Here is a 27,738-nt window from a genome sequence, read left to right as displayed (position 1 = left end):
CTGTGCAAATTAGGAGAGGAAAAATTGAGGCTCACATCATTTGCAATTTGCGTGCCGAGTTACACCTGTTGATTTGTCTCCTAACCTGAGCAAACTCTGGAACAGTGAAGGAGCCCCGTTCCCTTTTTGCATCGGCCCATGTCTACGACTTTTAAATAAAAAGGACTTGTCAATGAATGCAAACTAAGCCCGGTGGCCCCTTCGTAGAAAAAGCAGTAGCGCTAGGTTATAATATCATAATGAAGCTGAGCTACGCGGAGCGATATAACCGCGAGAAGGTATCGCGGCACTTGTAACGCCTCCCCACGTGCAACGCCTCTCCTGGCGCTTCGGCAGAGCCTTGCAAAGCGAAAGGGAAAGCGGAGATTCCATTGGTCACAGCTGTTACCAATGCCGGCCAATCAGAAATGTCGGAGCCGCCCTTTGCGGGAAGGGAGAGACGAGAGGCGGCGTTCTCTTCACCATCAGGGAAGCGTCGGAGAAAAGACTACAACTCCCATGAGGCCGTTCTGCGCGGCTGCCAGCGAAGCGGGCGAGTACACGTGCCGCAGAAGCTTTTGGGAACTGTAGTTCGGTGTTCTTACTAGGCGCGCCCGGCGGGTAATTACAGCGCTGTGTTTAAAGGGGCGAGAGTTTGCGGCGCTTGTTTGCTTGCAACTTCATTCCGCTCCTGCGTTTGTTCGTCAAAAGTCTTCGAAGTTTTCCACTGCGGAGGCTGCAGTTTCTGCTGCTTTTAAACGAGAGAGCCCCCTTTCCAGGGCTCCAGTTTGGGTTGACTGTGAGTTGCCTGTCTAGGTAAACTGAGCTGTGGCTTTTAAAAGTATTTTATTTTATTTTATGCGTTTGTCCTATCAGGTAAATCTGCGTCGAATAGGGCGATCGGGCTTAATACAAATCAGGCTGACTCCCAGGTCTCTTAATAGCGCAAATCCTTTGTTTACATCCTCTACGTGGGGTGATGCCGCGGGCAGTCTAAATGTCCTTTAAGCACGCTGATGCTCTTTAGATTTTGGATTTTAGACTACAGTTCCTGAGGCTGGGAGTTGTAGCCCCAAACATCTGGCAGGCAGGTGCTTTGCTGCTTGATTTGGGCCACCCTAGAGATCTGAGAGCTGCTGGTACTTTGGGCTTTAATGCTGTTTATGTGCTACAGCTACATGATAGTGATGTACAATAATGGGCGAAGCTAATTGGTGCGTACAGAGTACAGGTGTCTCGTTTTAAGTAAATTCTACAATATATTGCTTTGTTACTACTACTCCTGGAGAATTGCCATGACCTGAATCTAATTATATAGGACTTGCACAAGGGCATGTGGGCATGAGAGAGACACTGTATGTTGTTTGTTCCTTATTTCTCAGTATTATACATTTATATCCACGCTCAAGGCTGCTGTTGTGGGTCTCATTTCCTCCATGCTATTCTGTAGCAACCCACTGGCTGAGAGGTGGTGACTGGTCCAGGCTCACACAGTGAGTTTCGTGGCTGATTTTGGCTCGCTGGTCTCTTAAAACCCCTCCACCTTGTTCTACATTCTTAGGGTGGGGATGTAGATGTGAATGAACTGGGGGAGTGGAATGTTTTGATGACTAAATAACAGTGGCAAGGTCTGCTGGAGTGTTATTCTGTGGGGCTAGACTCATGTACCACCTGGTCCTGTTTCTGTTTCTCTTTTCATTGCACCCTCCCTTTCTTGGGAGCTTGACACGGTGGAGCTGGAGTTGTCCTTTGGGAATTGCAAGATGATAACTCCAACCCCTTCTCTCTCTCTCTCTCTCTCCCCCCACTTGCAGACTGGAGCAATTCCTTTGTAGCAGTTCAAGACAGAAGAGTCTTTTGCAACTTGTTCAGTCAAACTCTGCTGGATAAGAAAAGCCAAATCCCGTATTTTAATCTGCACGGCATTTTTTTTTTTTTTAATTTGAGCCATGGACAGAGAGAACATCACGTCCATGCTTTTATTAGAGACAGCTTGTTCTGTCTGCCAGACGTGTTTCCGTGATCCTGTGATCCTAGACTGCGGGCACAATTTCTGCCATCCCTGTGTGGCGAAGTGCGAGGAATTTTGCGGGAGAGTCCTCTGCCCTCTGTGCAAAAATCCTCAGCCGAGTCGGAAACAGAACATGAAATTGGGCACAGTCACTGAATTGTTCCACCAGCTGACCGAGTGTGCAAGACAAGCGTCAAGAGAGGATGAAATCTGCCTGCAGCATGACCAGCCCTTGATTTTTTTTTGTAAGCGTGACAAGGCCCTCCTCTGCTCGAAATGTGTTGAATCCATGGAGTCTCCCTCTGTTCTGGGTGTGGCAGAAGCTGTCCAAGAATACAAGGTGGGGTTCCTCTATAGGTGAGATTTGAGGGGTGGGGAGAAATAATCTTTGCATGTTTTAAACAAGGTGGCTGAACTAGAGGAGAAAGACTGGATAGGGAGGGAGCTTGTTCCCTGAGGCTGTGTACGCATTATACCTTTAAAGCATGATCTCCAACTCCCTCATAGAATTGTGGGAGCTGTGGTTAACCACTCACTAAGTAACAATTCCAGACAACCCTTTAACAAACTACAATGCCCAAAATTCTTTGTGGGGTGGAAGGAAGTTATTTCAATGTGCTTTAAAGGCATATCATATATGGAGCCTGTCATTGGATAGGCTCGTTTATGTTCTGTGTCTAATGAAGTTATCAGCTTGGCTAGGATGTAAGTCTTGTCCTGGCCTTGGGGACAAGGGGAGCGCTGTGTGGTTTGCTGAGGACTGGGAAGAGGGCATAGGAGACTGGGAAGCTAATGAATTGGAGTCCAGGAGCAAACTGAGTGGGGAAGAGGCAAATGCCTTGAAAGAGGAAATCAAAATGAGGAGGACTGACTAAAAATGCAAGCAACTGAGAATGAGGACCATTTTACAGGGTTTAGTTTTTGGAAAGTCATTGCTTTGGTTTTGGGCCTCGCCCTCTAGTACTTGCAGGAGAACTTCTAAAAGGCCCATTTTTTCTTTTCAGGATTGTTACGTTCAGTATGCCAACACTATAAAGAAGGAAAAAGAAGAGATAATGGCACAGAAGTTAAGCACAGACCTGGAAAGCCAATTGATGCTTGTAGGTAGCCACTTTCACTGGGAAGCGATCAAGTCGAACTGGGCTTCTTCAAATGGTCTTGTGGATTGTTAGAGATGGCACTGTGGGTTAAACCACAGAGCCTAGGACTTGCCAGTCAGAAGGTCGTCAGTTCGAATCCCCGTGACGGGGTGAGCTCCCATTCCTTGGTCCCTGCTCCTGCCCACCTAGCAGTTCGAAAGCACGTCAAAATGCAAGTAGATAAATAGGTACCGCTCCGGCGGGAAGGTAAACGGCGTTTCCGTGTGCTTCTCTGGTTCACCAGAAGCGGCTTAGTCATGCTGGCCACATGACCCGGAAGCTGTACGTTGGCTCCCTCGGCCAGTAAAGCGCGATGAGCACCGCAACCCCAGAGTCGGCCACGACTGGACCTAATGGTCAGGGGTCCCTTTACCTTTTATTGGTCCTATTATAAATTAAATAGTTATATTTCTGGGCTTTTGTTTCTGGAAGCTGGGAGTGAAAGCTTTCCAGGGCAGGGATAGCCAATGCCGCACTCTCAGGATGCTGTTGGTCTGCACCTCCGCTCCCCCCTTCGCTGACAATTGGCCATGCTGGCTGGGGCTGATGGGAGTTGTAGTCCAACAACATCTGCAGGGCACCATATTACCTATCATGAACAGTTCAGCCTGAACTATGTTCTTTCCTGGAAACGTACTGTTGGTGACAGATAAGACAACTTTTATGCTGGCCCCAAGGCATCACATGCTGGGCACCTGGATGGGCTGTTAAGAATCATTCCTGTTAATGTACAACTTGATGCGTTTTATGGGGTGGGGAGCATGTTGAGATTTATTTATTACAGTGGTACCTCGAGTTACAAACACTTCGGGTTACAAATTCCACTAAACCAGAAGTAGTACCTTGGGTTAAGAATTTTGCCCCAGAATGAGAACGTAAATCCCGCGCCAGCGGTCCGGCGGCAGCGGGAGGCCCCATTAGCGAAAGCGAGCCTTAAGAATGGTTTAGGGTTAAGAAAGGACCTCTGGAACGAATTAAGTTCGTAACCTGAGGTACAGTCATACCTCATGTTACGTCCGCTTCATGTTACGTTCTTTCAGGTTACGTCCCACGGCGACCCAGAAGTACCGGAAAGGGTTACTTCCGGGTTTCACCACTCGCACATGTGCAGAAGCGCAAAATGACGTCATGCGCATGCACAGAAGTGGTGAATCGCAAACCGCGCCTGCACAGATGTGCCGCTGTGGGTTGCACTCTTTTCATGTTGCGAACAGGCATTCGCAACCAGAGGTTCCACTGTACTACTGTATTATTATTATTATTATTATTATTATTATTATTATTATTATTAATGTGAATCATTTTAAAAGACATACCGTATTTTTCGCTCTATAGGACGCACCCGACCAAAGGACACACCTAGTTTTAGAGGGGGAGAAAAAGAAAAAGAAATTCTCTCCCTCTCTTTGTAGCTGCCCCTTCAGCGAAGTGGCAGGAGAAATGGAGCCCCTTCCATTCCTCCTCCCGCTTCGCTGAAGGGGCGAAGCACCTCTGCAGCGAAGCCAAGAGAGCAAGAGGGATCAGTTCGCACCGATCCCTCTTGCTCTCCTTGCTTCAGCGAAAGCAACGCGAAGCCTCCGGAGCACAGAGGGAGCGCTCCCACTGCGCTTCGGAGGCTTTGCGTTGCTATCGCTGAAGCTATGGAGCCCGCATTTGCTCCATAAGACGCACACACATTTCCCCTTAATTTTTGGAGGGGAAAAAGTGCGTCTTATAGAGCGAAAAATACAGTACCCTCCTTCCTCAGAGTCTTTTGTAGGGATATCTGTGTGTTTGTGTGTGCGTGCGCGTGCGCACGCTTTGTTTATGTTTAAAGAATTCCTTTTGTATACCACTTGCATCCTAATGCTGTGCTGACCAGCTTCCTGTCTTCTGATGTGCTTCCCCCCCCTCCACATCCCCACTTCCAACACATCTCCATTTGCTTCTTGAAGGAAAAGGCAGAAACCATCAAGAAAAGGGTGACGTCTGCTTTCAAGGAAATAAACGAGTTTCTGGCACAACAAGAGAAGTTACTTCTTGCCCAACATGCGGAGATAATGCTGGACATTGCGAGCGGAAGGGACAAGCACGTGGTCAGACTGTTTCGGCGTGTCGCCTTTCTGGATAGCATTCTCGAGGAGATGGAAAAGTGTCACCGGACGCCGAATGAGCTCCTGAAGGTTAGGCTGTGGCAGAAATGGCGGGGGCTTTTCTCTTTGGAGTGGTACCAAACTCTCAATTCACTTTACCACAGGCAGCCTTATAACCACTTTGCGATTCCACTCCTTGTTAAAAACTGTTTCACTCTGCAATTCTCAGGCTCTTCTTGGTGCTAGCTAGTGATGAGCCTCTGAATGACTTCTTGTGTACTTCATTTACTTCTGTTTCTCTTTCTATTAAATTTCTTACCTATCCTTCACCATGAGGACCTGGGGAAGGTTACAACCATTAAAAAATATGATACAGCGGTACCTCGTTTTGAGTCCGGGATCCGTTCCGGAGCCCCGGACGCTAGACGAAAGGGATACATGACAAAGCGCCGCTCTGCGCACTTGTGCAGAGTTGTTTGTGCTTCTGCACATGCGCAAAGTGCGATTTAGCGCCTCTGTGCATTCACGAGCAGCAAACCTGGAAGTAACTTGTTCCGGTACTTCCGGGTTTGCTGTGGACATTCGACAAGATGGATGCTTGGTGAGGCGGACTCAAAATGAGGTGCCACTGTATTAAAATATCTGGGGGTTGGGCAGGGCCTCATATATCTCCCATGCTGACCTGGCTCACCAGGTTGATGTTTAGATAATAAGAGAAACACCCACATATGCTGTTCCAAGTTCCTGGGAAGAAATGATGAATATATATATATAAATATATATATGCTTTCGTAGATTTTCACGGGTACAGGAATGCAGGTTTTGGTGTCCTCGGGTGTCTTCCCGTGTAAAAGTTGGGGTGTCTAGGCGACGTTTCGACGAGGTCTCACTCGTCATCTTCAGGCTGGTGCTTTCGGCTTCTTGTTACTGGAACAGAGCAGGATCTCAGTGTTTGAGTTCCTATAAATACTGTAGAGGGGGTGTGGTGTATAGCCTCCAATGTTCTGGGCAGAGAGGAAGTTCCCAGGCTAGTGTGCCTTTTCTTCTTTTGTTCCTTAATTACTTGAGAGATATCTTGAGTGATTTCTTGAGTGATATCCTGAGTACCACTTAGGTGGGTCATTAGGTGTGGATTAGTTGTTAAAGTCTTTGTGTCTTGACCTCTTGAACTTTGTGAAGAGTTTTCCTGAGAAGATGGCTGTACTGTACTTAGTTGTGCTCTGGCTTGGCTTCGTGTATAGGGGCGAGCTGTGGTTTTGTGGCTTGTGTCAGCCAGATCTGTGTAGGGATTGCAGGGGGGTGCAGCATCCGGAGGTGCCACCATGGATTGGCTACTGGATGGTGTCTGTAATTCATCTGTGGAGAGAGTCTGGGTTTGGGTCTGGTGTGGTTGATTGGTGTTGGCGTTCTGTGTGCCTCTGGATCTGGTGTCAGTTTTTGTGGGGAGGGCTAATTTCCAGATGTCTGGCAAGCGGGATGTGTCGTCACGCTTGTTCATGTTGTGAGGGTGTTTCTCTATCTCGATGGCTTCCATGATTATTCTCTTGTGGTGATGTTCCGTGTTAAAGAGCAATTTGGAATCTGCAAAATTAATTTCGTGTCCTGTTTCTTTCATGTGTTGGAAAAGAGAGGAAGTTTTTTCTTCTTTTTTGACGGCATTCTTGTGTTCTGCGATACGTGCATTTATTCGTCTGTTTGTTTGTCCAATGTACGTGGCTGGGCAGACTTTGCAGGGTATTTCATAGATCCCTTGGTTTTCCAACTGGATTTTATCCTTGGGGTTTCTGAGGATATTGGCTATTTTTTGGTTGGTGCAAAAGGCTGTTTTGATATTGTGTTTATGGAGGATTTTGCTAATTTTATCTGTAGTGCCCTTGATATAAGGAAGGAGGGCCATGCCATTGTTTTCTTCTGTGTCTTGGTTTTTGGGGGGTGTTTCCTTTTGGATTAGCTTCGTAATCCTGTTTTGCTGGTATCCATTGGCAATTAACACGTTTAATCCATGGTGGCACCTCCGGATGCTGCACCCCCCTGCAATCCCTACACAGATCTGGCTGACACAAGCCACAAAACCACAGCTCGCCCCTATACACGAAGCCAAGCCAGAGCACAACTAAGTACAGTACAGCCATCTTCTCAGGAAAACTCTTCACAAAGTTCAAGAGGTCAAGACACAAAGACTTTAACAACTAATCCACACCTAATGACCCACCTAAGTGGTACTCAGGATATCACTCAAGAAATCACTCAAGATATCTCTCAAGTAATTAAGGAACAAAAGAAGAAAAGGCACACTAGCCTGGGAACTTCCTCTCTGCCCAGAACATTGGAGGCTATACACCACACCCCCTCTACAGTATTTATAGGAACTCAAACACTGAGATCCTGCTCTGTTCCAGTAACAAGAAGCCGAAAGCACCAGCCTGAAGATGACGAGTGAGACCTCGTCGAAACGTCGCCTAGACACCCCAACTTTTACACGGGAAGACACCCGAGGACACCAAAACCTGCAAATATATATATATATATATATATAGGCTTGGATTGTTTTGGGGTTGGCTAAATTTTTGTGAAACATCTCTCACTGCTGTGCTACAAAGCGAAGGTTCCCTTCCTTGCCATACAAAGTAGCTGCTATTTTGTGAACGTTGTTAATATTGCTTTATAGATGTAGTGATTAATCGTATAATGTGACTTTTGCTTTAATTATGATGTTTAGCTTTCTTTTTTTAGCTGCTGCCTTGTTTTATAGATCATAATTGTTTTGCTGATTGGTTAATTATCCTATATGATTTAGGCTGTATTTGTGATGTTCTATTGTTTCTTTATTGCTTATTGTTATTTATTGTTTGTGAGCCACTTTGGGATTTATTTGAATGAAAAGCGACATAGAAATCTAATCAATCAAATCGGGGAACATTGCTCTCTGAAATCTTCCAGAATTGCCTGAAGCAGGAACTGAACTACACCTCTCTCTTTCTCCCTTCTCCCCCTCCCTCCCTCTCTCTTTCTCTCTGTCTTTATAGGGTGTTAGACGCACCATGGAGAAGTAAGTGGGTCCTGTAGCAACACACATCCTGCAGAGTAAAACATGTTGGAAGTTCTGGCTTAATATTGTGGGTTTGTAATGGATGCTTGTCCCAGTTCTGGTCCATTTTTCCATCTGGTTCTAGGCTTGGATGGCCTTTGGGGAACCTAAAAGTCATAGTCCCAGCCCCATGTTACCTCCATACCCTGCCTGTAAACCTGAGGTTTTCTGATGAACGTATCATCCTTGATTAACAATTAGCAAACACAGTTGGCTGTTGCTGCTGCTCTACACCCAACATGGGAGGGACAAATGGGTAAATGCGAATAAATAAATAAACTTAACTCAAAGTAGAAACTGTAAAGATTTAGACAGATTTTTCTGAGCACTTGAGGTCAAAAGAACGGTAATTGAAAACAACTGTTTTCAAGATATTTCATTCCGAATCTCCTAGACAGAGAGGTTGATGACAGGTGGTTGACCTGCCCTCACCCCCCCCCCAAATAAATCCTGGCTACACCCATGAGTCCCAAAAACCTTGGAACAAACCCTACACATTATTCCCCGTACCCACAGCCTCTCCTTGGAGCAGAGGAAGAGGAGGTTGTAATTTAGGCCAGGTAATGAGAGAAGGTAACCAGAATGCTTCACTGCTATGCATACAGCAATTGGTAGGGGTCAGGAATATTCCGTTGAATTTGGGTCTCTGGCTATAGTACAGATTGAGCTCATTTGCTCTTTACTGCTTCTGTATTGTGAGGTTGGTTGCTTAAAAAATATATCTTTTCCAGATTTGAGGAGGAGTTTGTGAGTCCAGTGGCTTTTCCACCAGTAAAGCGATGGGGACTCTATGGTTGGCATGATTTGACGTTCCTTCTGCACTCTGCTGTAGAAAAATTCACAGGTGAGAGAAGGGCTGGGGCAAAAAAAGTTAAAATAGTACTCCAAAAGTGTGTGTGTGCTGCTTTAGTCCTTGAGCCTGGCAGGATGAATGGGCAATACTGAGCATTGCTTGTGAAGTTGGCGATGGTTAACTGTGTGGAGGGCAATGGTAAAAATGGCTTCTTTTTAGAAGAGTTTGGAAGAGTTTGGATTTGATATCCCGCTTTATCACTACCCGAAGGAGTCTCAAAGCGGCTAACATTCTCCTTTCCCTTCCTCCCCCACAACAAACACTCTGTGAGGTGAGTGGGGCTGAGAGACTTCAGAGAAGTGTGACTGGCCCAAGGTCACCCAGCAGCTGCATGTGGACGAGCGGAGACGTGAACCCGGTTCACCAGATTACAAGACTACCACTCTTAACCACTACACCACACTGGCTCTCTTTTAGATCTTGTTTTGGAATTTTGTTACCTAGGACAGGGTCAGGGAAGCTTTTGCAGTCCAGGTTTCCTTCTGAGTGACCTTCTGAGGGCCACATTCCAGTGATGGAGGGGGCCAGAAGCCGAGGTGGTGGAGCAGCATCTGCAAATGTTTCTACACTCATTCGCATGTGCCTCTCTGTCCTCCATGCAGGCAAGAGGCATGGCAGATGGGCAAAAAGTCTGAGTATGAAGCAGTGGGTGGGGAAAGAACTGTTTGAATGAGTTATGTGCTTTTGCTTAATGTGTGTTCTTTCCCACTTAGGCACTCTGATATCTGGATATGAAATACAGGAAGGTAAACCAATGGGGGCCCAAATTCACAGGATGGCTAGTTGGAATAATACATTTCAGCCACTAGATGATGGGCTGAAGAGGAACACTTTAAAAAGAGTTCCTCCTGAAAGTTGTTAATGAGGGCAACAGATGTACCTCATTCCAGAAATTGGGAACAACCCCCCCCCCCGCCCCAGAAGGCCTGGTCGGAAGTCAACACCATCATTATAGTGCCATCTCTGTTTTCTATTGCCAGGCAAAAATACACTAGTATTTACCCAGGCCTCTGGATCTTAATTTTCTGCTTGTCTTTTAGTTGAGTTTGATCTGCTCTTTTAGATAGATTATTGGTGCATTTTAGGTTGTGCTCACAAGTCACTTTGAGTTGACCTTTCTGAAGAAAAAGTGACTAATGAATATGATAAATAATAGCCAGGCAGCCCTGAAGAGCAGCACAATGAACGTGGCCCCCAACTTGTTCATGAGGCACAATATCAGGTTGTTGTTTTTTCATCCGGAACTAAGTTCTGGCACCTCTCAGGTGGGCACCAATGCCATTCTAAGAGAACAAGGGACAGTGAATTGTGGCACCTCTTTTTCTAGAAAAATAGCATTGTATGATGGATGGGGAGTGAAGGGTGCTCTTTAGACAGACTTTGGAGCCAGCCACAGCTAGACAGCATTTCTCCCTAGTTCAGGTTATGAATTGTTCTCAGCCCGACTGCTGGTTTCGCCATAATTTATATTCTCCTTCTCTCTGCCTTCTAGTAAGTGTGACTTTGGATCCAGACATGGGTAGCCCGCTGTACTCCCTATCTGATGATCTGAAAAGTCTGTGGAAAGATGGCCCTCTAGATCTGTCTGGGTCTGGTAATGTTCCTGGCCTCCTTCCTTTTGCGTTGGGATGTAATGTATTCACCACAGGCCGCCACTGCTGGGAAGTCACGGTACACGGTGAGGACGACTGGGCTGTGGGAGTGACCAGGATTTCTTTGAAGAGGAAGAAGAGAAGCGCAGCTGCCTTTAGGCCCTCAGAAGGGATCTGGGCAATAGGCAAGTGGAAAGGCGGCTATGCAATGTTCACCTCTCCCAAAACTCCTGTGCCCATGAGCGGAGAGGTGCTGAAGAGGATCCGAGTGTCCTTGAACTGTGATGGCAAGCAGGTGTCTTTTGCCAACGCTGACAGTGGCGCCGTGCTTGCCAAGTTCCAGACAGCTTCATTCTTGGGAGAGTCCCTTCTCCCCATCTTCTGGTTGGACGGAAAAACCTGCCTCTCTGTCTCCTGAGGCAGCCATGTTTCACCCCACAGGCCCTCCTGCCCACTGACCTCCAGCCTCTTGTTCCTCACTTCACATTTCCCTCTACCACTGTTCCTCACCCCTGACTCTACCATCCATGGAAATGACTCTTCTCGTGGTGTGGCATCGTAGGCCGAATCTCTGTATTCGCCTTGGCCGTTTGCTTAGTACTTTAAGGGAGTTTCTCAGCCGATGAGGAGCCTTCTGTGAGATTTACTTTCCCCCAGCGAGAGAAGAGGATCCTGATGTGAGGAGGGTTAGGGGTTGAACCCGGTAAATTCAGGGTTTAGTATTCCATAAGAGAAGACTCCTGTTTTATTCACCACAATCTGTTTTATAGTTGTGAATGAAGCAAATGTTCATTTTTTTAAAAGAACAAAGAGCACGTGTGTTCACTCTTTATTGTTTTGTTCAGGGCATGGGGATGGTGAATTTGGGATGGCTTTTAATCAACTGATCCAATAAAAGGTTTGTACTTTTGTGGTTTGTTCTTTTTTCTTCTTCATTTTTTTTAATTAATTTTCACAAAATTACAAACAAACAAAAACCACAAATCATAATCTTATTAAAAATTATACATATTAACATTGTTAAGTGACTTCCTCGCTTCCCCTTGGTTGAATTTCCATGCATATCCATTTAACGGTTTTCCAAATCACAGTTCTTATAATATTTACCTTTAGCTTTAACATCTTTCAGTCTTTTCATTTTGAAATTAAACAAATTGATTCATCACTTATATAAAATCTTAGGCCAATTAGTTAGCTGCAAGTTATTTCCAACTAATTTAAGTTAACATATTTAATTAAATGATTAAATTTTTTCCATTCTTCCTGGTACTCCTCCTCCTTCTGGTCGCGGACTCTTCCAGTTAGGTTAGCTAGCTCCGAAAAGTCCATCTTCATCTGCCGTTCTTCTATCGTTGGTAATTCTTGGGTTTTCCATTTTTTAGCTAATAAAATACGAGCAGCAGTTGTGGCATACAAAAATAATTTAACATCTTTCTTGGGCAATTCCAGACCTGTTATTCCAAGAAGAAAGGCCTCTGGTTTATTTATGAATGTATATTTCAACATTTTTTTCAATTCATTATAAATCTTCTCCCAGAAGTCTTTCACCTTGGGGCAGGTCCACCACATGTGATAGAAAGTTCCTTCCTTTTCTTTGCATTTCCAACATAAATTATCAGTTATATATCTTAGCTAATTTAACAACAGTTAAATACAATCTGTACATCATTTTCATTATATTTTGCTTTAACACAGTACATGCAGTGAACTTAACCCCTTTCTTCCACAGTCTTTCCCAATCATGGAACATGATATCGTGTCCTACATCTCTTGCCCAATCAATCATCACAGATTTAACTTGTTCATCTTTTGTATGCCACTCCAGCAATAGCTTACACATTTTAGACAATTTTTTTCCTTTATTATCCAACAACTCAGTCTCTAACTTAGATTTTTCAGAAGCAAAACCATTTTTCTTATCCAGTTTGAACAATTTATTAATCTGGTAATAGTGTAACTGATTTAACTTATCTTTAACTTCATCAAATGGTCTTAGTTGGTTCTTTTACTTCTTTTGCCCTCACCCTTCATGCTCAAATGTCTGCTGACCATTTATTTCCACATAGCTCCCCCCCCCCAAATCTACTCCTGTAATCGATCTGTGTGGTGGTTCTCTCAGCATATATTCACAACAATCTTGTGGGGTAACCTAGGTTAAGAGATGAGCAGAAGGAAAGGAGGATCAGCTTCTATTGGTAAAACCTATTTGGTGTTTCGCAACCTTAGCCAGACCTAGCAGACTACACGCAGAATCCACGGAAGCAATTGGTGACTTGGCTGCAGACAGGATAGAGGAAGCAGGAACCAGGAACTTGTAGTTAGGTGTTTATTATATACAGTGGACTATTTACAGGAACAGAACATGGATCTTTTGCTAGCTCTCTCTGACACGACTCACAACTCCTACACTGACACACAGAACTCTGAACCTCTGAACACTGAACCAACACATTCCAGTTAGTAGACCATTAATTATCACTCCCTTGAGAGAGCTTGACCAATCAGGGAGCTTTCTGCATGTCTCTGTTATCACCAGGCAGACGTACTCCTTCAGATTGCCTTCTGGCTGTCTACCAAACCTTAATTGACTCTGTGTGAGTAGCTGCATGTACACAGTTTCCCAACAGCTTTTATAACTGCTTATCACGCACAAAGCACCATCAGTTAAAAGCACATTTAAAGCATATGGCTTTCCCCAAAGGATCCTGGGAGCCGTAGTTTGTTAATGATGCTGAACATTGTAGCTCTGTGAGTAGCAAACTACAGTTCACAGGATTCTTTGGGGGAAGCCAATGTACTTTAAATTTATTATTTTATTTATTTGTTGAATTTATATACTTCCCTATACCCAAAGGTCTCAGGGCGGTTCACAAAAGAGATTGCAATATATAAAACAAAAACAATAACCCAGTAATTACCCCCCCCCCGAAAAATCCAGCCACATTTTAAAAGGGTATGGGATGTTGTTCAGGTCAACCAAAGGTCTGATTATAATGTTTTTGCCTGGTGCCTAAAGCTGTATAATGAAGGCGCCAGGTGAACTTCCCTGGGGAGAGCATTCCACAGACAGGGAGTCACTGCAGAGAAGGCCCGTTCTCGTGTTGCCACCCTCTGGACCTCTCGAGGAGGAGGCACATGAAGGAGGGTTTCAGAAGATGATCTCAGGGAGGACTTCCGGGTTAGCTCCATCAGCAATGGCGGAATTCCTCTGATCCAGAGGAACCCGCTCCACGAAAATCGGGTCTTGCCGCGGCGGCGAAGGCAGAGACCCTTTAAAAATCCCAGGCGAAGGAAGCCTGGGAACGTGAGATTTGGCTGACACCTGTACGCAAGGAAACCCCTTTTTGGGGGATCCGAAGCGACGTGGGGTGAGCGTCGCAGTGTTTTGAATCAGCCGCTATTTTTACGGAGTGAAGCCACACAGCCGTTGCCGGAGAGCGCTGACTTTTTCCTGTGGACAATTGGACTCTAAACAAGTATTCGTGAGTAGAACGGAAAATTGGGCTAAGAAACATTTTAATTTGGCACTCAAGTGGGAAGGTCCTAAACAGGAAGTCCGCCTTCCGCTTTTGTAAATAGCCTGAAGCAAAAAATTGTGTAAGCTAAAGTCTGGAAAGCTGTACATAAAGGTTTAAAATCCCTCCTGTTTTAACCATCTAAACCCCTCTTGGAAGCAGGAGTAAAGAGGGGGAATTTTGACTGTTTAAGCCTGCAGAGGAGAGAGTAAAGAAAGATAAATTTCCACCGTCTCAAACCTGGGAACAGGGTGTCAGAGACAGAGATTTTCGGTGAAGTTCATTGACTGTGAAAGGAACATCTTTTGACAGATAGTTAAAGAAGAGAAACAAATTGTCTCCAATGTTGCCTTTTGCATTTAAAAGAAACAAAAAACTCGAAAAATGAAAGTAACTTTCTTTTGTTGGATCTGCTTTCAAAAGATGGATACAAATAGAAATTGTCTCTTCTAGAGGGAGTTTGTTAAATTGTTGCTGGAGTCAATCTGGGGACTCTACAGCTGTGGTGATTAGGATCCTGGGAACAGACTGGGAACAGACTGTGACCTTGAACAAAAATGTGTTTGGAAGAAGTTTTGGTGCTTGCTTTTTGCAAGACAAGCGCTTTGTTGGAGCAGATGCATGAGAAGATGGATTTGATGACTGTTGCAGTCAAAAATTTTGGACAAACAGCGAATACTTATACAGAAATTATCCAGGAGCCAACTCAAGAACCTGATTTGATAGAGCAAGTGCAAATGCAGAAGATAAAGGAGGAGATTGCTGTTGAACCTCAAGTAATACAAATGGAGAAGCCCGAGGCCCTACAGGAGCATAAGCCGTTGTTGTTGAAGGTTGAATTTTGAGTGGGCCGGGGGGGCCTGGAGTTGTAGGGGCCCTTAAGTTTGGAGGGACTTTGAAACATGCCTTTAAATATTTTCTGGACTACACTGTTGACTGTGGGGAATGGGACTGTGGGGAATGGGCCGATCTGCCGAGGAGAGACGGAGATATTTTCGAGTTGGAACTCCTCAATGAGAAGGGAAAGAAATTAAGAAAGATCAACAAAAGATAAGGTAAAGTGCAAGTACAAATAAGAAGAAGATTTGCAGAAGGGACATGGAAGAGACTTAAGAGCCTCGGACACAAGATTACCAGGTTGATGGACTAGAAGAAATGGACAATAAGGACTGACATAACCCGAGACCAGGAAAAAGAGACGCTGGAGGAAGATTGGAAGAAAGTTTTTAAAGATTTATTTTGGGAATTAGTGTAAAATTAATGAGTATTAGGGAAAATGTTGGAATGAAACTATTTGGCTTTAGTAGAAATGATATAAGGAGTTATGTATAAATAAATATTAAGCTTTAAGGTATTTTAAGGTAAGATAAGGTTAAAATAAATTAAGGTAAACTAAATGACAGAATATAGTGAAAGATGGAAAGGATTTGTTGAGTTAATTAATAGGTTAGACTGTTAAGATAAATTGCCTAATAAAGATTGAGAAAGATGGAAAGAATTTGCTGAAACAAATAATTAAACTAGAATACAAAAAGGGAGGTGTGAGGAGGTCGATGAAACAAGTTATTGAAAGATTAAGATATGGAATATTGGATGTCTTTTTTTCTTTCTTTTTTATTGTTATTGCTGTATTGGTTTTTATGTTTTTTTTTTCTTCTTTTTTATGTATTCTAATGTATGTTTTGTTAAAATTTTTGTTGTCTTTTTTTCTTTTCTTCTTTTTTTCTGTAATATTTAAACTTCTCATAAATATCTTTTTAAAAAAACAACAGAAGATGATCTCCGGGTCTGAGTAGGTTCATATGGAAAGAAGAGGTCCTTGAGGTATTGCATTGGTGAGCCGTTTGAGGCTTTATAGGTCAAAACCAGCACTTTGAATTGGACCTAGAAATTAATACTGTGGTACCTTGGGTTAAGAACTTAATTCGTTCTGGACGTCTGTTCTTAACCTGAAACTGTTCTTAACCTGAAGCACCACTTTAGCTAATGGGGCCTGCCGCTGCAACCGCACGATTTCTGTTCTCATCCTGAAGCAAAGTTCTTTACCCGAGGTGATATTTCTGGGTTTGCAGAGTCTGTAACCTGTAGCGTATGTAACCTAAAGCGTATGTAACCCGAGGTACCACTGTATGCTCAAACCGTCTTGCTCCAGTGAGCAACCTGGCTGCTGAATTCTACACCAGCAGAAGTTTCTGAACAGTCTTCAGAGGCAGCCCCACATATAACACATTGCAGTAATCTAACCTTCAGCTTACCTGAGCATTGGCAACAGTAGTTAGGATATCCCTGTCCAGATATGGGGATAGCTGGTGCACCAGCCAAAGCTGATGGAAGGTACTCTGGGCCACTGAGGCCTTACTTGAGATACTTTTATCAGATCCTGCACCTCGAGTGACAGCAAAGGATCCAGGAGTACCCCCAAGCTGTGCATGGTGTGTCTTCAGTGTTTCTTTCTTCTTTTTAATGTGCAATCTTTCTTTTTTTTAAGTAACATTTTTTACAGATCGGTTTCATTTGCTGACACATTTGTTGAGGTTCTCTGCTATTCACTTGTGTTCCTTTGGCGGCCTAGGGTGTGGTTGTTCATTTGTGATTGGCTGTGGTGATCTTTGCTCCAAAACAACCACCCATCCCACTTACACATGAAAACAAAGATCACCACAGCCACTCACAAATGAACAACCACACCCTATTGATTTGTATGCTGTTGGTAGATTTTTGTCATTGTCTTGTTGGGCTATGTATGTGATAAAGGGGAGCCATACCAGGGTGAAGGTGTCTTCTTCTATTTGTCCCCGTGTCAGTTTCAGTTTATTGGTTAATTTTTCTACTAAGGCTGTTTCCCATACTATTTGATGTCTGCAGTATAGTGGTACCTCAGGTTAAGTACTTAATTTGTTCTGGAGGTCCGTACTTAACCTGAAACTGTTCTTAACCTGAAGCACCACTTTAGCTAATGGGGCCTCCTGCTGCCGCCGCGCCGCCAGAGCACGATTTCTGTTTTCATCCTGAAGCAAAGTTCTTAACTTGAAGCACTATTTCTGGATTAGCGGAGTCTGTAACCTGAAGTGTATGTAACCTGAGGTACCACTGTATTTCCGAGCCACTCCTTTTATTCCAAGACCGAAGCTCTGTTATGGTAAAAGCAATGCCCAGCCACCTCTCTAGGCAAACTTCAGTTTCAGGAACAGGAAATCGAAGCTGCACAAATCAATGAGTGTCTTAGTTACAGATAGGTGGCCGTGTTGGTCTGTCATAGTCAAAACAAAAAATTCCTTCCAGTAGCACCTTAAAGACCAACTAAGTTAGTTCTAGAACTAACTTAGTTGGTCTTTACGGTGCTACTGGAAGGAATTTTTTGTTTTGACAATGAGTGTCTTGTAACCCCTTAAAGCAATGGTTCCCAAGTAGTTAAGTACTGCACTTCCGTGGGGGTACCATATTTGTACAAAAGTATCTCAAGAAACAGGGCTGGAAAGGACTATCTGGGATTCTAGAAAGTTCTAGGCAACTTCCTACGAGACAGCTTGATAAGTTCATGAAGTTTAGAAAGAACAAGTGCATGTTGTGTAAATCTGAATCCTTCCTAATGCAATGGAGGATCAAACATCCTTTCCAACCTCAGGGAGTTGAGCTGTGAAAGTAGCAAAGTGGCAAAGCCACACCGCAGAGTCTCATCAACATCTTTTCCCCAGCTATACACCTGCCGCAGAGAGAAGCAAGACTTTGCTGTGTACTCTGCACCTGATAATTATCAAAACTATTGTGATTTTTATTTTATTTTTTCCTTCGGAAAAGCTCAGGGGAGTTTTCTAAATATTATTTCTGAAACTCATAACAAAGAAGTCAGAAGCAAGAACAAAACATAAAAACTCTGTTTACCCAATGTGGAAAGGCTGGTGCATTAATATCTCTGGGGCCACTGAGAGCCTGGGCTTAAATTTAGGGCGGGCAGGGACTATGTGGAGATGAGGTGTAAATATTAGCTCTTTTATTTCTGAAACCACAGCTGGACTCCCATCTGGATCAAGCAGGCACTGCAGCCGATCGGCAGCTGAGAGCAGTCAGGGAGCACAGCAGCAGACAACAGTGAAATGATAATAATCTCCCTAATGCTTTTGCTAATGATGCCCCATTCGTCCTGTAGAACGCTGAAGGGGAAATGCCAGTTTGGTGTGATAAATGATCGAAAAGGTGCACTTAATTATTATAGGCCAGGAGACCACCTCATTGTTGGTGTCTTAGCTACAGGCACTGTTGTGACCTCCCTGCATGATTTCTCCAAGTCTCCATCTGCTACTGATTTTAAGTATGTCGCCATGTGGAGAAAGATTTACTACTGGTACTTTCCATTGTGGTTCCATGCTCTCCCTTTCCTGCTAAATTTTACCTCAAATATGTCCTCAATTGGCTTCAGGGGTACCATCATTCCTGGGTGCACAGGGAAATCTGTGCACAGCCAGAAATTTCTCATGCAGCTGCGTAGCTATGAAACACCAGGCGCTGCTTCCCCCTCTGCCTGTAGTGTAAAGGTAAAGGACCCCTGGATGGTTAATTCCAGTCAAAGGCAACTATGGGGCTTTGGCTCTCATCTCGCTTTCAGGCTTTCTGGGTCATGTGGCCAGCATGACTAAACTGCATGTGTCTCTCCAACAGAGCTCACATTATAAACAGCATGACATGGGTAGAGATGCTCTTTCAGATAAGCAGCTCTGAAGCCACCTAAGGCTTTGCATATCAAACCCCAAACACAGAATTGGGCTTGACAATTAATTGTCAGCCAGTGCAGGTCTTTGAGGGCCGGAGTTCCCTTTTCTTGGGAAGAAAAATCTTGTTGCCAACAGCCATTTCCAAATGAACTGAAAGCACATAAACTCTGAGCTGGCCTTCCAAGAGTTGTCACAGTAAAATCCAAATATTTCTCCTAGTTATCCATGCTCTAATGTGAAAAGATGCACAAACTTTAATACTCTTTCACTGAATGCACAATGAAAAATCTGATGACATCTATTTTGCTGCAGGATATATGATCAAAGTTACTGGCACATCCTGCCCTTCTTGTTTGCCATTCAAGAGATCAGTCGGAATCCCAGGCTCCTGCCCAACATCACCCTGGGATACAACCTCTATGAGAGTTATTTTAATGCAATAATGACTTATGAAGCTGTGCTAGACCTGCTGTCTGGTGGGCAGAAGAATGTTCCAAACTACATCTGTGAAAGACAGAATAAACAGCTGGCTGTTCTAGAAGGAGGCGACTCTGCTGTTTCCAGCTTGATTTCAACCATTCTGAACATTTATAAAATCCCACAGGTATGAATTGGGGAAAGGTGGGGGGTTGGGGGCTGAGCCTATTTCTGTACTGCAGTTTCTCTCCACCGGTTGCGTCAATCTCTTTTATTTTTTCATCTTTTCTAAGTTTGCTCATTAAAATTTCCAATACCATAATAAATAATAATGAGGAAAGACTTGTACCCTTTGAAATCTCGATGTTTCCTGACACCCTGCCATTGATGATATGTCTGGCCTTTTGCCTCCTATAAATTGCCTCAATTCCTCTCACGAATATTTTCCGCAGGCCCATTTATAACTTCTATTAACTCTAATTTTTTCTGCTCTTTCTTCCTTTTTTGTATTGCATTTTGTTCTATGAAATACACCCTGATAAGTGCTTTGCTTGTGTCTGAGACTGTTTTGATATCTGTGCCTTTGTTATTATTAATTTCAAAGTATTCTTTCACTAACTTTTTGCCCCCTAGGAGTGTACAAAATCACTACATCTGCTTCTCAAAAAAAGCAAATACCGTTCAAATTAAAAACAGCCTACCTTGCAAAATCCAAAATTAAACAACCCCATCATAAATCTTTTAACTACATAAAAATAAATCTGAGCTCTCAACTTCCCAGACACCTAATCAATCATCATGGTGAATATGTTCCCCATTATTAATCAGTTGAGGTTAATACATATTTGCCCTTGCTCCTGAAAACGGGGGGGAAAAACACAAATTCTTTTTCTCCTAGATCAGCTATGGTTTTGCTAGTCGTGCATCAACTGATAAAACTCAGTTCCCTTTCTCCTATCGGATGGTCCCAAAACAAGAACCTCCTCACCTGGCTATGGTCAAATTGCTCCTGCATTTCAAATGGACGTGGATCGGTCTCATTGCTCCAGACAATGACAAGGGAGAAAAGTTCATGAGGACCTTCACAGCTGCAGTCACAAAGAATGATATTTGTGTGGCCTTCTCAGAAAGTATCACAGATATTGTTATTTCTAATCCAAAGAACCTGCTATTTTTTCTCATGCAGAGACAAATCAATGTCGTCGTCTACCATGCAGATGTTCCATCCACTATAATTCTAGCTGCGTATATGACATACTTTGAAAATACCTTTAAAATAACAGTGGGCAAAGTTTGGGTCACAACAGCTTTGCAGGATCTCAGTATGAGTTTGGCAGCTGACAGAGATCCCCACTCTGTCCCTGCTTCTTTGTCCTTCTTAATCCAGACAAAGAGGAGGACAAAATATAAAACATTGGATCTAAATGCTGTTTTAACCCAGAAGCCTCCAGATATAACATTTACGTGTTCTGTTTCAAAGAATTCTGCAAGAGTCCAGGAAAGATGTAGAGAGAGAGGAGAACTGGGGACCATGTCACAAGAATTTACTGAGAGAATGTTGTCTCAAGACGGCTACAGTATTTACAACACTCTCCAGGCCATGGCAAGTGTCCTGAGTGCTGTATACTCATCCAAACCAAGCCAGGTGGCCGTGGTGGGAAGCAGAAAGATGGACCTTAAAAGAATACAACCATGGCAGGTATGATCCTTTCTCAACCCTGAGAAAGGTTTCTCAACCCTGATTCTCAACCCTGAACGGAGATTCAGAAATTAAATTCTGATTTCAGGATATATTCATGGTGGGGTTGGTGGGGATGTTCTGAACCCATAAATGAGACAAAACCATTTTGTCAAGTTCCCAGTGCCTCACACTTATATGTGAACATTTAACTGGACACTGCCCAGGCTCCTGGCACCATCTCCTTTTATCCTAACAAGGTGTACTTACCGTGACACCTTCTATTTGGGCAAGAGTCCAGGGGGCCAGAGAGCAGAAGGAGGAGGAGGTGGAGGGGCACCCAAATACCACGGGGTGGATTACAACATTTGGAAGTGAAATAATTCTCATATTTCCTTGGCAAACCTGTGTGTGATGCCTAAGACCATGAAATACCGAGCCCAAAATTGTTTGAGGATATTGCTGCCTTGGGTATCCGATTAGTGATTATTTTTTAGCTGCGGGGAGGGGCAAGCAAGGGAGGGGGTGGAAGACCAAGGCAGGGACAGCACTCAGGGCATCCCATCCCAAGCCCACTTTGCTGTGACGTGTCTGCTTTGGGCTAAGGGGAAAGAGACAGGAGGAGCCCCTCCAAGACTGGCTAAATTACAGTATATTCTCCTCTAGCTTCCTGAGAGGCACAGTGAGAGAAGCACATGTGCTTTGCCAACTCCTTTTCAGACATGAAGCTGTCTACAACCATGTACTTAATCCATCAGGACCCTTTCAGTACGTTTCCGAGCACAATTCAAAGTGTTGGTGCTGACCTTTAAAGCCCTAAACGGCCTCGGTCCAGTATACCTGAAGGAGCATCTCCACCCCCATCATTCTGCCCGGACGCTGAGGTCCAGCGCCGAGGGCTTTCTGGCGGTTCCCTCATTGCGAGAAGCAAAGCTACAGGGAACCAGGCAGAGGGCCTTCTCGGTAGTGGCGCCCACCCTGTGGAACGCCCTTCCAGCAGATGTCAAAGCGATAAACAACTACCTGACATTCAGAAGACATCTTAAGGCAGCCCTGTTCAGGGAAGTTTTTAACGTGTGATATTTTACTGTATTTTTGGTTTTTATGGAAGCTGCCCAGAGTGGCTGGGGAGCCCCAGCCAGATGGGCGGGGTATAAATAATAAATTATTATTATTATTATTATTATTATTATTATTATTATTAATTTCAATGCAAAATTACAACAAAAATTACAAACATTGAATCCAAAATAATACTATACAAACAAGAAAGAAAAACAGAACACAAAAAAGAAAACAAGAAACAAGGAAAAGCACACATCTACAAATAAAACCATATCTTCATTCTAACCTAGTCATTACATACATATACACATATTGACTTCCTTCCTTTATTCTAAGACCGCAAAAATTTTACTCTTTCTAAATTGTTGTGTCTAATGTAGATTACTTCTATCTTTATACTTTTTTACACCATTTTTCTTTTTCTTTAACCCTGTAAAGCATAATTCATTACATACATACTGATATGCTTACTCTAGAATAATGTTTTTTCATATATTCTTTAGCACATCCCCATTCTATTAATATTTTCTGGTCCGATTTTCCTCCTATGAATGCTGTGAGTCTTGCCAGATTTATATATTCACAAAATTTAATTTGCCATTCTTTCATTGATGGACTTTTTCTCCCTTTCCAATTTTTTGCTATACGCATCCCGGCAGCTGTCGTTGCATAAAGGAATACTTTCCTTTGACTGTCAGGAATATCATTTGTGATTATACCTAAAAGGAATGCCTCCAGTATTTTACTGAAAGATATTTTAAACATCTTTCTGATTTCTTATATGAAGAAATCATTCCAAAATTGTTTAATAGGTCAGCATTCCCACCACATGTGAAACATTGTTCCTATTTCTTTCTTGCATCTCCAACAGGTATTTGATTTTAATTTGTAAATTTTAGCCAATTTTAGTTCACCATTTTCACCAAATTTTCTCTGATTGTGTAACATGCCATAAATTTAATATCACATTTCCATAATTTCTCCCATTGGTCCAGCTGAATTGCGTAACCTATATTGCATGCCCATTTAGTCATAACTTATTTTACTTATTCATCCTTTAACTCCCATTCTAATAATAAATTATACATTTGGGATATAGTCTTTTTCGAGTTTTGTAAGAATACTTTTTGTAATTTTTGATTCTTCTTTTTCAAATCCTCTTGCTTTATCCTGATTAAATATTGTAAAGGTGAGACATAGAAGGTTGTTAGAAACGAAAAAAACCCTTGGTGGGTTTCATCGTTAGAAGTAATATCAGTTAAAAAGAAAAATACGATAGGAATACCTTAGGATACCAGCAGCTCCTAAAGGAGGAACAGGGCCAATTAAAATTAAGACCATATGAAGAGGTGACCCAATACTGCACCACATGGTTACAATATCATCAAATTGCAGAAAGACCCTTTTTAATTCCCTTCTCACGCATTTTGGTGCCTGGCCTCTCACCGTCCCCTTTTCCAGTGAAAGCCGATCTGCTCTTATTTTGATGATGGTGATGATGATGATGATGATGATGCTACTCCTCCCATCTGATAACAGTATTGGAGAGCAATGCTGGAACATGTGTGTGAAAAGAGAAATCCTTTCCTGTAGGCACTCGGCACTTCTTAGCCCTCCAGCTTCCACTCTTCTTCCACCAAGTGTCTCCACCCAAATCACTTTCCCCAAATGCGCACAATCTCCTCTTTCAAATGGCAGATACAGGGCTACCCCGCCCATGAAGGTGGACTTGAGGCAGCCCTGGGAAGCAAGGCTTCAGGTGGAGGTGGAGGACACCTTCCTGTTTTGCCTCAGGTGGTAAAACGGGACAAATCACTGACTACATGTTACCTGTTCCCGGGCTGAAGGGGTACAGTTACAGGCGAGTTCGTTTCTCAGCCTGCACCCCATATGCTTAAAGGACATTGAGTAAATGTGTTGTAAAGGCTGCCACCTGGTGCCCCTTTTTGGATGGCTCTTCCATTCTAGAATGGGACCACACACCCTGATCCTACCACAACGTTAAAACCACACTAGCTGTCATTCCTGATTCTAATTTTAACATGCAATATATTAACGACTCTAGCTCTGCTATTTCCCAAATAAGAGTCCCATCTGAGTCTCTGGGACTGCACCTTGGGAGACTAGAGTTCTTAGTGGTCAAGGCTCATGTACGCTACTTTGTTCCTCGTTTGCTAATTGTGTGTGTGTTTTCCTGTACCATTTTAGCTGCACTCTTTCCTAAGAAACCTCCACCTTTACAACTTTTCCATGGACGGAGCTTACTGGGATGAGAATGGGGAGCTGGCAGCTGACTTTGACATTGTCAACTGGGTGGCGTTTCCCAATAAGTCCCTTGTTGGGTTGAAAGTTGGGAGTGTAGAGAGATCAGCATCTCCAGAGAAAATCAAGTTTGCCATTGACCGAAATGTCATTGTGTGGCCCAGATGGTTCAATCAGGTGAGTGAAATAATTAATCACAACTTATTCTCTTTGATACATCAGACCAAGCAATACTATGCTCTTGGTCAGTCGGCAGCAAACTGACACCTGCATAGCTTATGCTGCAGTCCTAACCCCATTGTATGATTCAATCCTACCTGTACTCTATGGCTCCTCCTATCCACAAAATCCTAACATCTTCTGCTTGATGCTTTTTCTCGTTTTGGCTAGAACGTGCCTCTTTCAAGGTGTACTGAAAACTGTCGTCCAGGATATGCCAAGGCCATTAAGGAGGGAGAACCAATCTGCTGCTATGCTTGTGTTGAATGCATGGAAGGAACAATCTCCATTCAGGAAGGTAAATGTCCCTGAAAGGATATTTAAAACAGTTGACTTTTCATAGTACAAAATCACTTTCAAATTCCAGGCATTGGTACCTATGGAGGGGGGGGGTCTTGCCCCACTAAAGGAGCTCAATGGGGTATGCTGGCCCTTAATACTTCTATTCTGACTCCAAACTATAGCCCAAAATTGCTTCAAGGCAAACCTACAACCCAAAATACAGTAATCAGATAAGAATCACAGAGTAATATAGTTGGTATGTAGTAGACTATCGAATGTCATGCCTATAATATTTATATTGGCAGCACTGAAGTCACTCTTGTGTTTTTCAGATGCAAAGCATTGCAACAAATGTCCAGATGATCAGAATTCCAATCTACACAGAGATCAGTGTATCCCCAAGATTATACATTTCTTGTCCTATGAAGAACCTCTGGGGATCCTCCTAGCTTCTTTTGCCCTGCTATTGTCCCTCACTGCTGGTTTTCTTTTGGGAATCTTCATTAAATACTTTGACACACCAATAGTCAAGGCCAACAACCGGGACCTCACCTACTTGCTCCTCGTCTCCCTCCTGCTCTCCTTCTTGTCCTCCTTCTTATTCATTGGTCGGCCCCAGAAGTGGACCTGCCTTCTCCGACAAACTGCCTTCAGCACCATCTTCTCTGTGGCCGTGTCTTCCCTGTTGGCAAAGACTATCACGGTGGTGGTGGCGTTTATGGCCACAAAGCCAGGGAGCCAGATGAGGAAATGGCTGGGCAAGAGCTTGGCCAACTCCCTTGTCTTGTCTTTTTCCAGTGTCCAAGGGGGCATCTGCATGGTCTGGCTGGGAATGTCTCCCCCCTTCCCAGACTCCGACATGCACTCCCAGCCTGGGCAGATCGTTCTGCAATGTAACGAAGGCTCTGTTGCCATGTTTTATTCTGCCCTTGGCTACATGGGCTTTCTGGCGGCCGTCTGCTTCACGGTGGCTTTCCTAGCCAGGAAGCTGCCTGGGGCCTTCAACGAAGCCCAGCTGATCACCTTCAGCATGCTGGTGTTTTGCAGTGTTTGGGTGACCTTTGTGCCAGCCTACCTGAGCACCAAGGGGAAATATATGGTAGCCGTGCAGGTCTTCTCTATCTTGGCCTCCAGTTCGGGGTTACTGGGTTGCATCTTCATCCCCAAGTGCTACATTATTGTCCTGAGACCAGATCTGAATAAAAAGGAGCATCTGATTGTTTAACATTAAAAAATCTAGTCTTTTTTGGCATAGCACTGCAATAATAAAACCAATGAATGTGAACTGAGTGTTCCTTTCCCAATATGCCAATCTAACATCTTTATTCCACATGAATCAGTAAGGAAACTGGTCTCTGAACATAATGAAGGTGGGATGGCCATAGGACCTTTTCTTTAAAGATTTGCAATCCCAGTTTTTGCAATCTGAATCTAAGTAGAATCATGTTAACATTACTGGGTTTTCCATGTTATTCCTTGAAGGAGAACTACCTGAAAATGATTTATCGATGGTATTTAACTCCAAGTAGACTTGCTAAAATGTGTAAGTCCTAATCAGATAAGTGCTGGAGATGTAATGAGGTTAGAGTATGTATTATCATATGTTGTAGACTTCTCAAAGTACAAAAGAGTGCTGGGAAATGATTTATAATGAATTGGGGGGAAATGTTTAGAAGTACCTTTCCAAAAAAACCAGAATCCTTTTTGTTGGATATAATTCAGAGGAAAATTCCCAGGTGCCAACTATTGCGGTCCATGTTTTGCTACCCAAAAATGGAAAAAGAGTGAGGTCCCCACCAAAGAAGGAAGCTATCAAGTAGAACTCAGCTTCTTCAAACAGTCTTGTGGATTATTGGAAGGAAAGATTTGCACATTCTTATTGGTCCCATTATAAATTAAATAGTTCTGTTTCTGGGCTTCTTTGTGTTTTATTTCTGGAAGCTGGGAATGAAATCCTTTTTGTTGGGTGTAATTCAGAGGAAATTGTTTAGCTCATCTAAAGTATGCAGTGATTTATGATATGCAAAATGAACCATAGAAAAAGAAGGGAAGTCATTGATTTAAGGATGTCTAAATGAATATATTAAAATGCATATTAGAAAAATTTAATAAAAATTGCATTAAAAAAACAAAATTGGGTTTTATTCAACTAATGCCCATACGGTTTTGAAGGATCTGATCTTAGGGTGGAAATGAAAACAGCACTAAGGAGATCACTCCATTAGCTCAAGTGTTTCTGCTTTCCTGATAAATGACCTATCCCAGTGGTGGCGAACCAGAAAGGGCATCCAGAGCCCTCTCTTTGGGCACGCACGCCATCACCCCAGCAGGGCTGTAGCACCTTCCAAAGTCTGCGGCCACAGGGCCTGGTGAGCACTGAGGGGCTGAGCAGGCATTGACTTTTGATGTGCCAGGGCCTCCCACCAGTCTGTTTTTCCTACTCGGGAGTAAGCAGCCTTTAGTTCAGTAGGGCTTAACTCCCATGTCAGTAAGCATATAAAGACGGCAACCTAAGAAGGGGCTGCTGGGTTTACATGTTCGCTGGGCTTTCTCACAGAAGCCAAAAGAAAAATTCATGCCATGGAGACTGTGATCAAACGGCAGCCGAAGAGATGGCAAATAATAATAATAATATATCATTTATACCGCACCCATCTGGCTGGGTTTATTTATTTATATTTATTTGTATGTGCGCACACACATATTATTATCTCAAATTAAAAATTGGGAGAGTGTGGCTCTTACTACAGCCCTCCAGTGTACAATAGTGGCCAAAATTGTGGAACCTTCTGGAAAAAAAAGTATTTCTGAGGTTTGATGGCTCATAACACCACTTTGATTTGGAGTAATACCAGTG

At 43.4% G+C, this 27,738-nt stretch overlaps 3 protein-coding genes across 3 annotated transcripts in view; 2 read left to right on the top strand and 1 right to left on the bottom strand.

Annotated features, from left to right (window-relative positions):
• The window catches only part of LOC309337240 (vespryn-like), a 411,113-nt gene that overhangs the window by 175,890 nt on the left and 207,485 nt on the right, over positions 1-27,738 (bottom strand). Inside the window, exon 5 of the mRNA XM_081854001.1 lies at positions 17,164-17,312. The gene's annotated coding sequence lies outside the window, so the exon portion shown is untranslated. The remainder of the gene's footprint in view (positions 1-17,163; positions 17,313-27,738) is intronic.
• LOC309336965 (zinc finger protein RFP-like) lies at positions 539-11,619 on the top strand. Its single transcript, XM_081853514.1, has 8 exons — positions 539-771; positions 1,801-2,330; positions 2,995-3,090; positions 5,064-5,291; positions 8,228-8,250; positions 9,021-9,133; positions 9,856-9,888; positions 10,635-11,619. Exons 2-8 carry the CDS (start codon positions 1,929-1,931, stop codon positions 11,150-11,152), a joined length of 1,413 nt encoding a protein of 470 aa, XP_081709640.1. The 5' UTR covers positions 539-771; positions 1,801-1,928; the 3' UTR covers positions 11,153-11,619.
• Positions 18,373-26,177, top strand: LOC309336703 (vomeronasal type-2 receptor 26-like). Its single transcript, XM_081852897.1, has 6 exons — positions 18,373-18,558; positions 19,271-19,562; positions 20,856-21,074; positions 24,327-24,557; positions 24,771-24,897; positions 25,214-26,177. The coding sequence occupies exons 1-6, from the start codon at positions 18,374-18,376 to the stop codon at positions 26,104-26,106; spliced, it is 1,947 nt and encodes a 648-aa protein (XP_081709023.1). The 5' UTR covers position 18,373; the 3' UTR covers positions 26,107-26,177.

Source organism: Podarcis erhardii, assembly GCF_964252035.2.
Source record: "Podarcis erhardii genome assembly, chromosome: 2".
In the NCBI taxonomy this organism is placed as follows: Eukaryota; Metazoa; Chordata; class Lepidosauria; order Squamata; family Lacertidae; genus Podarcis; species Podarcis erhardii.
The sequence above is the reverse complement of the archived record's forward strand: the minus strand, read 5'-3'. Positions and strand labels throughout refer to the sequence as shown.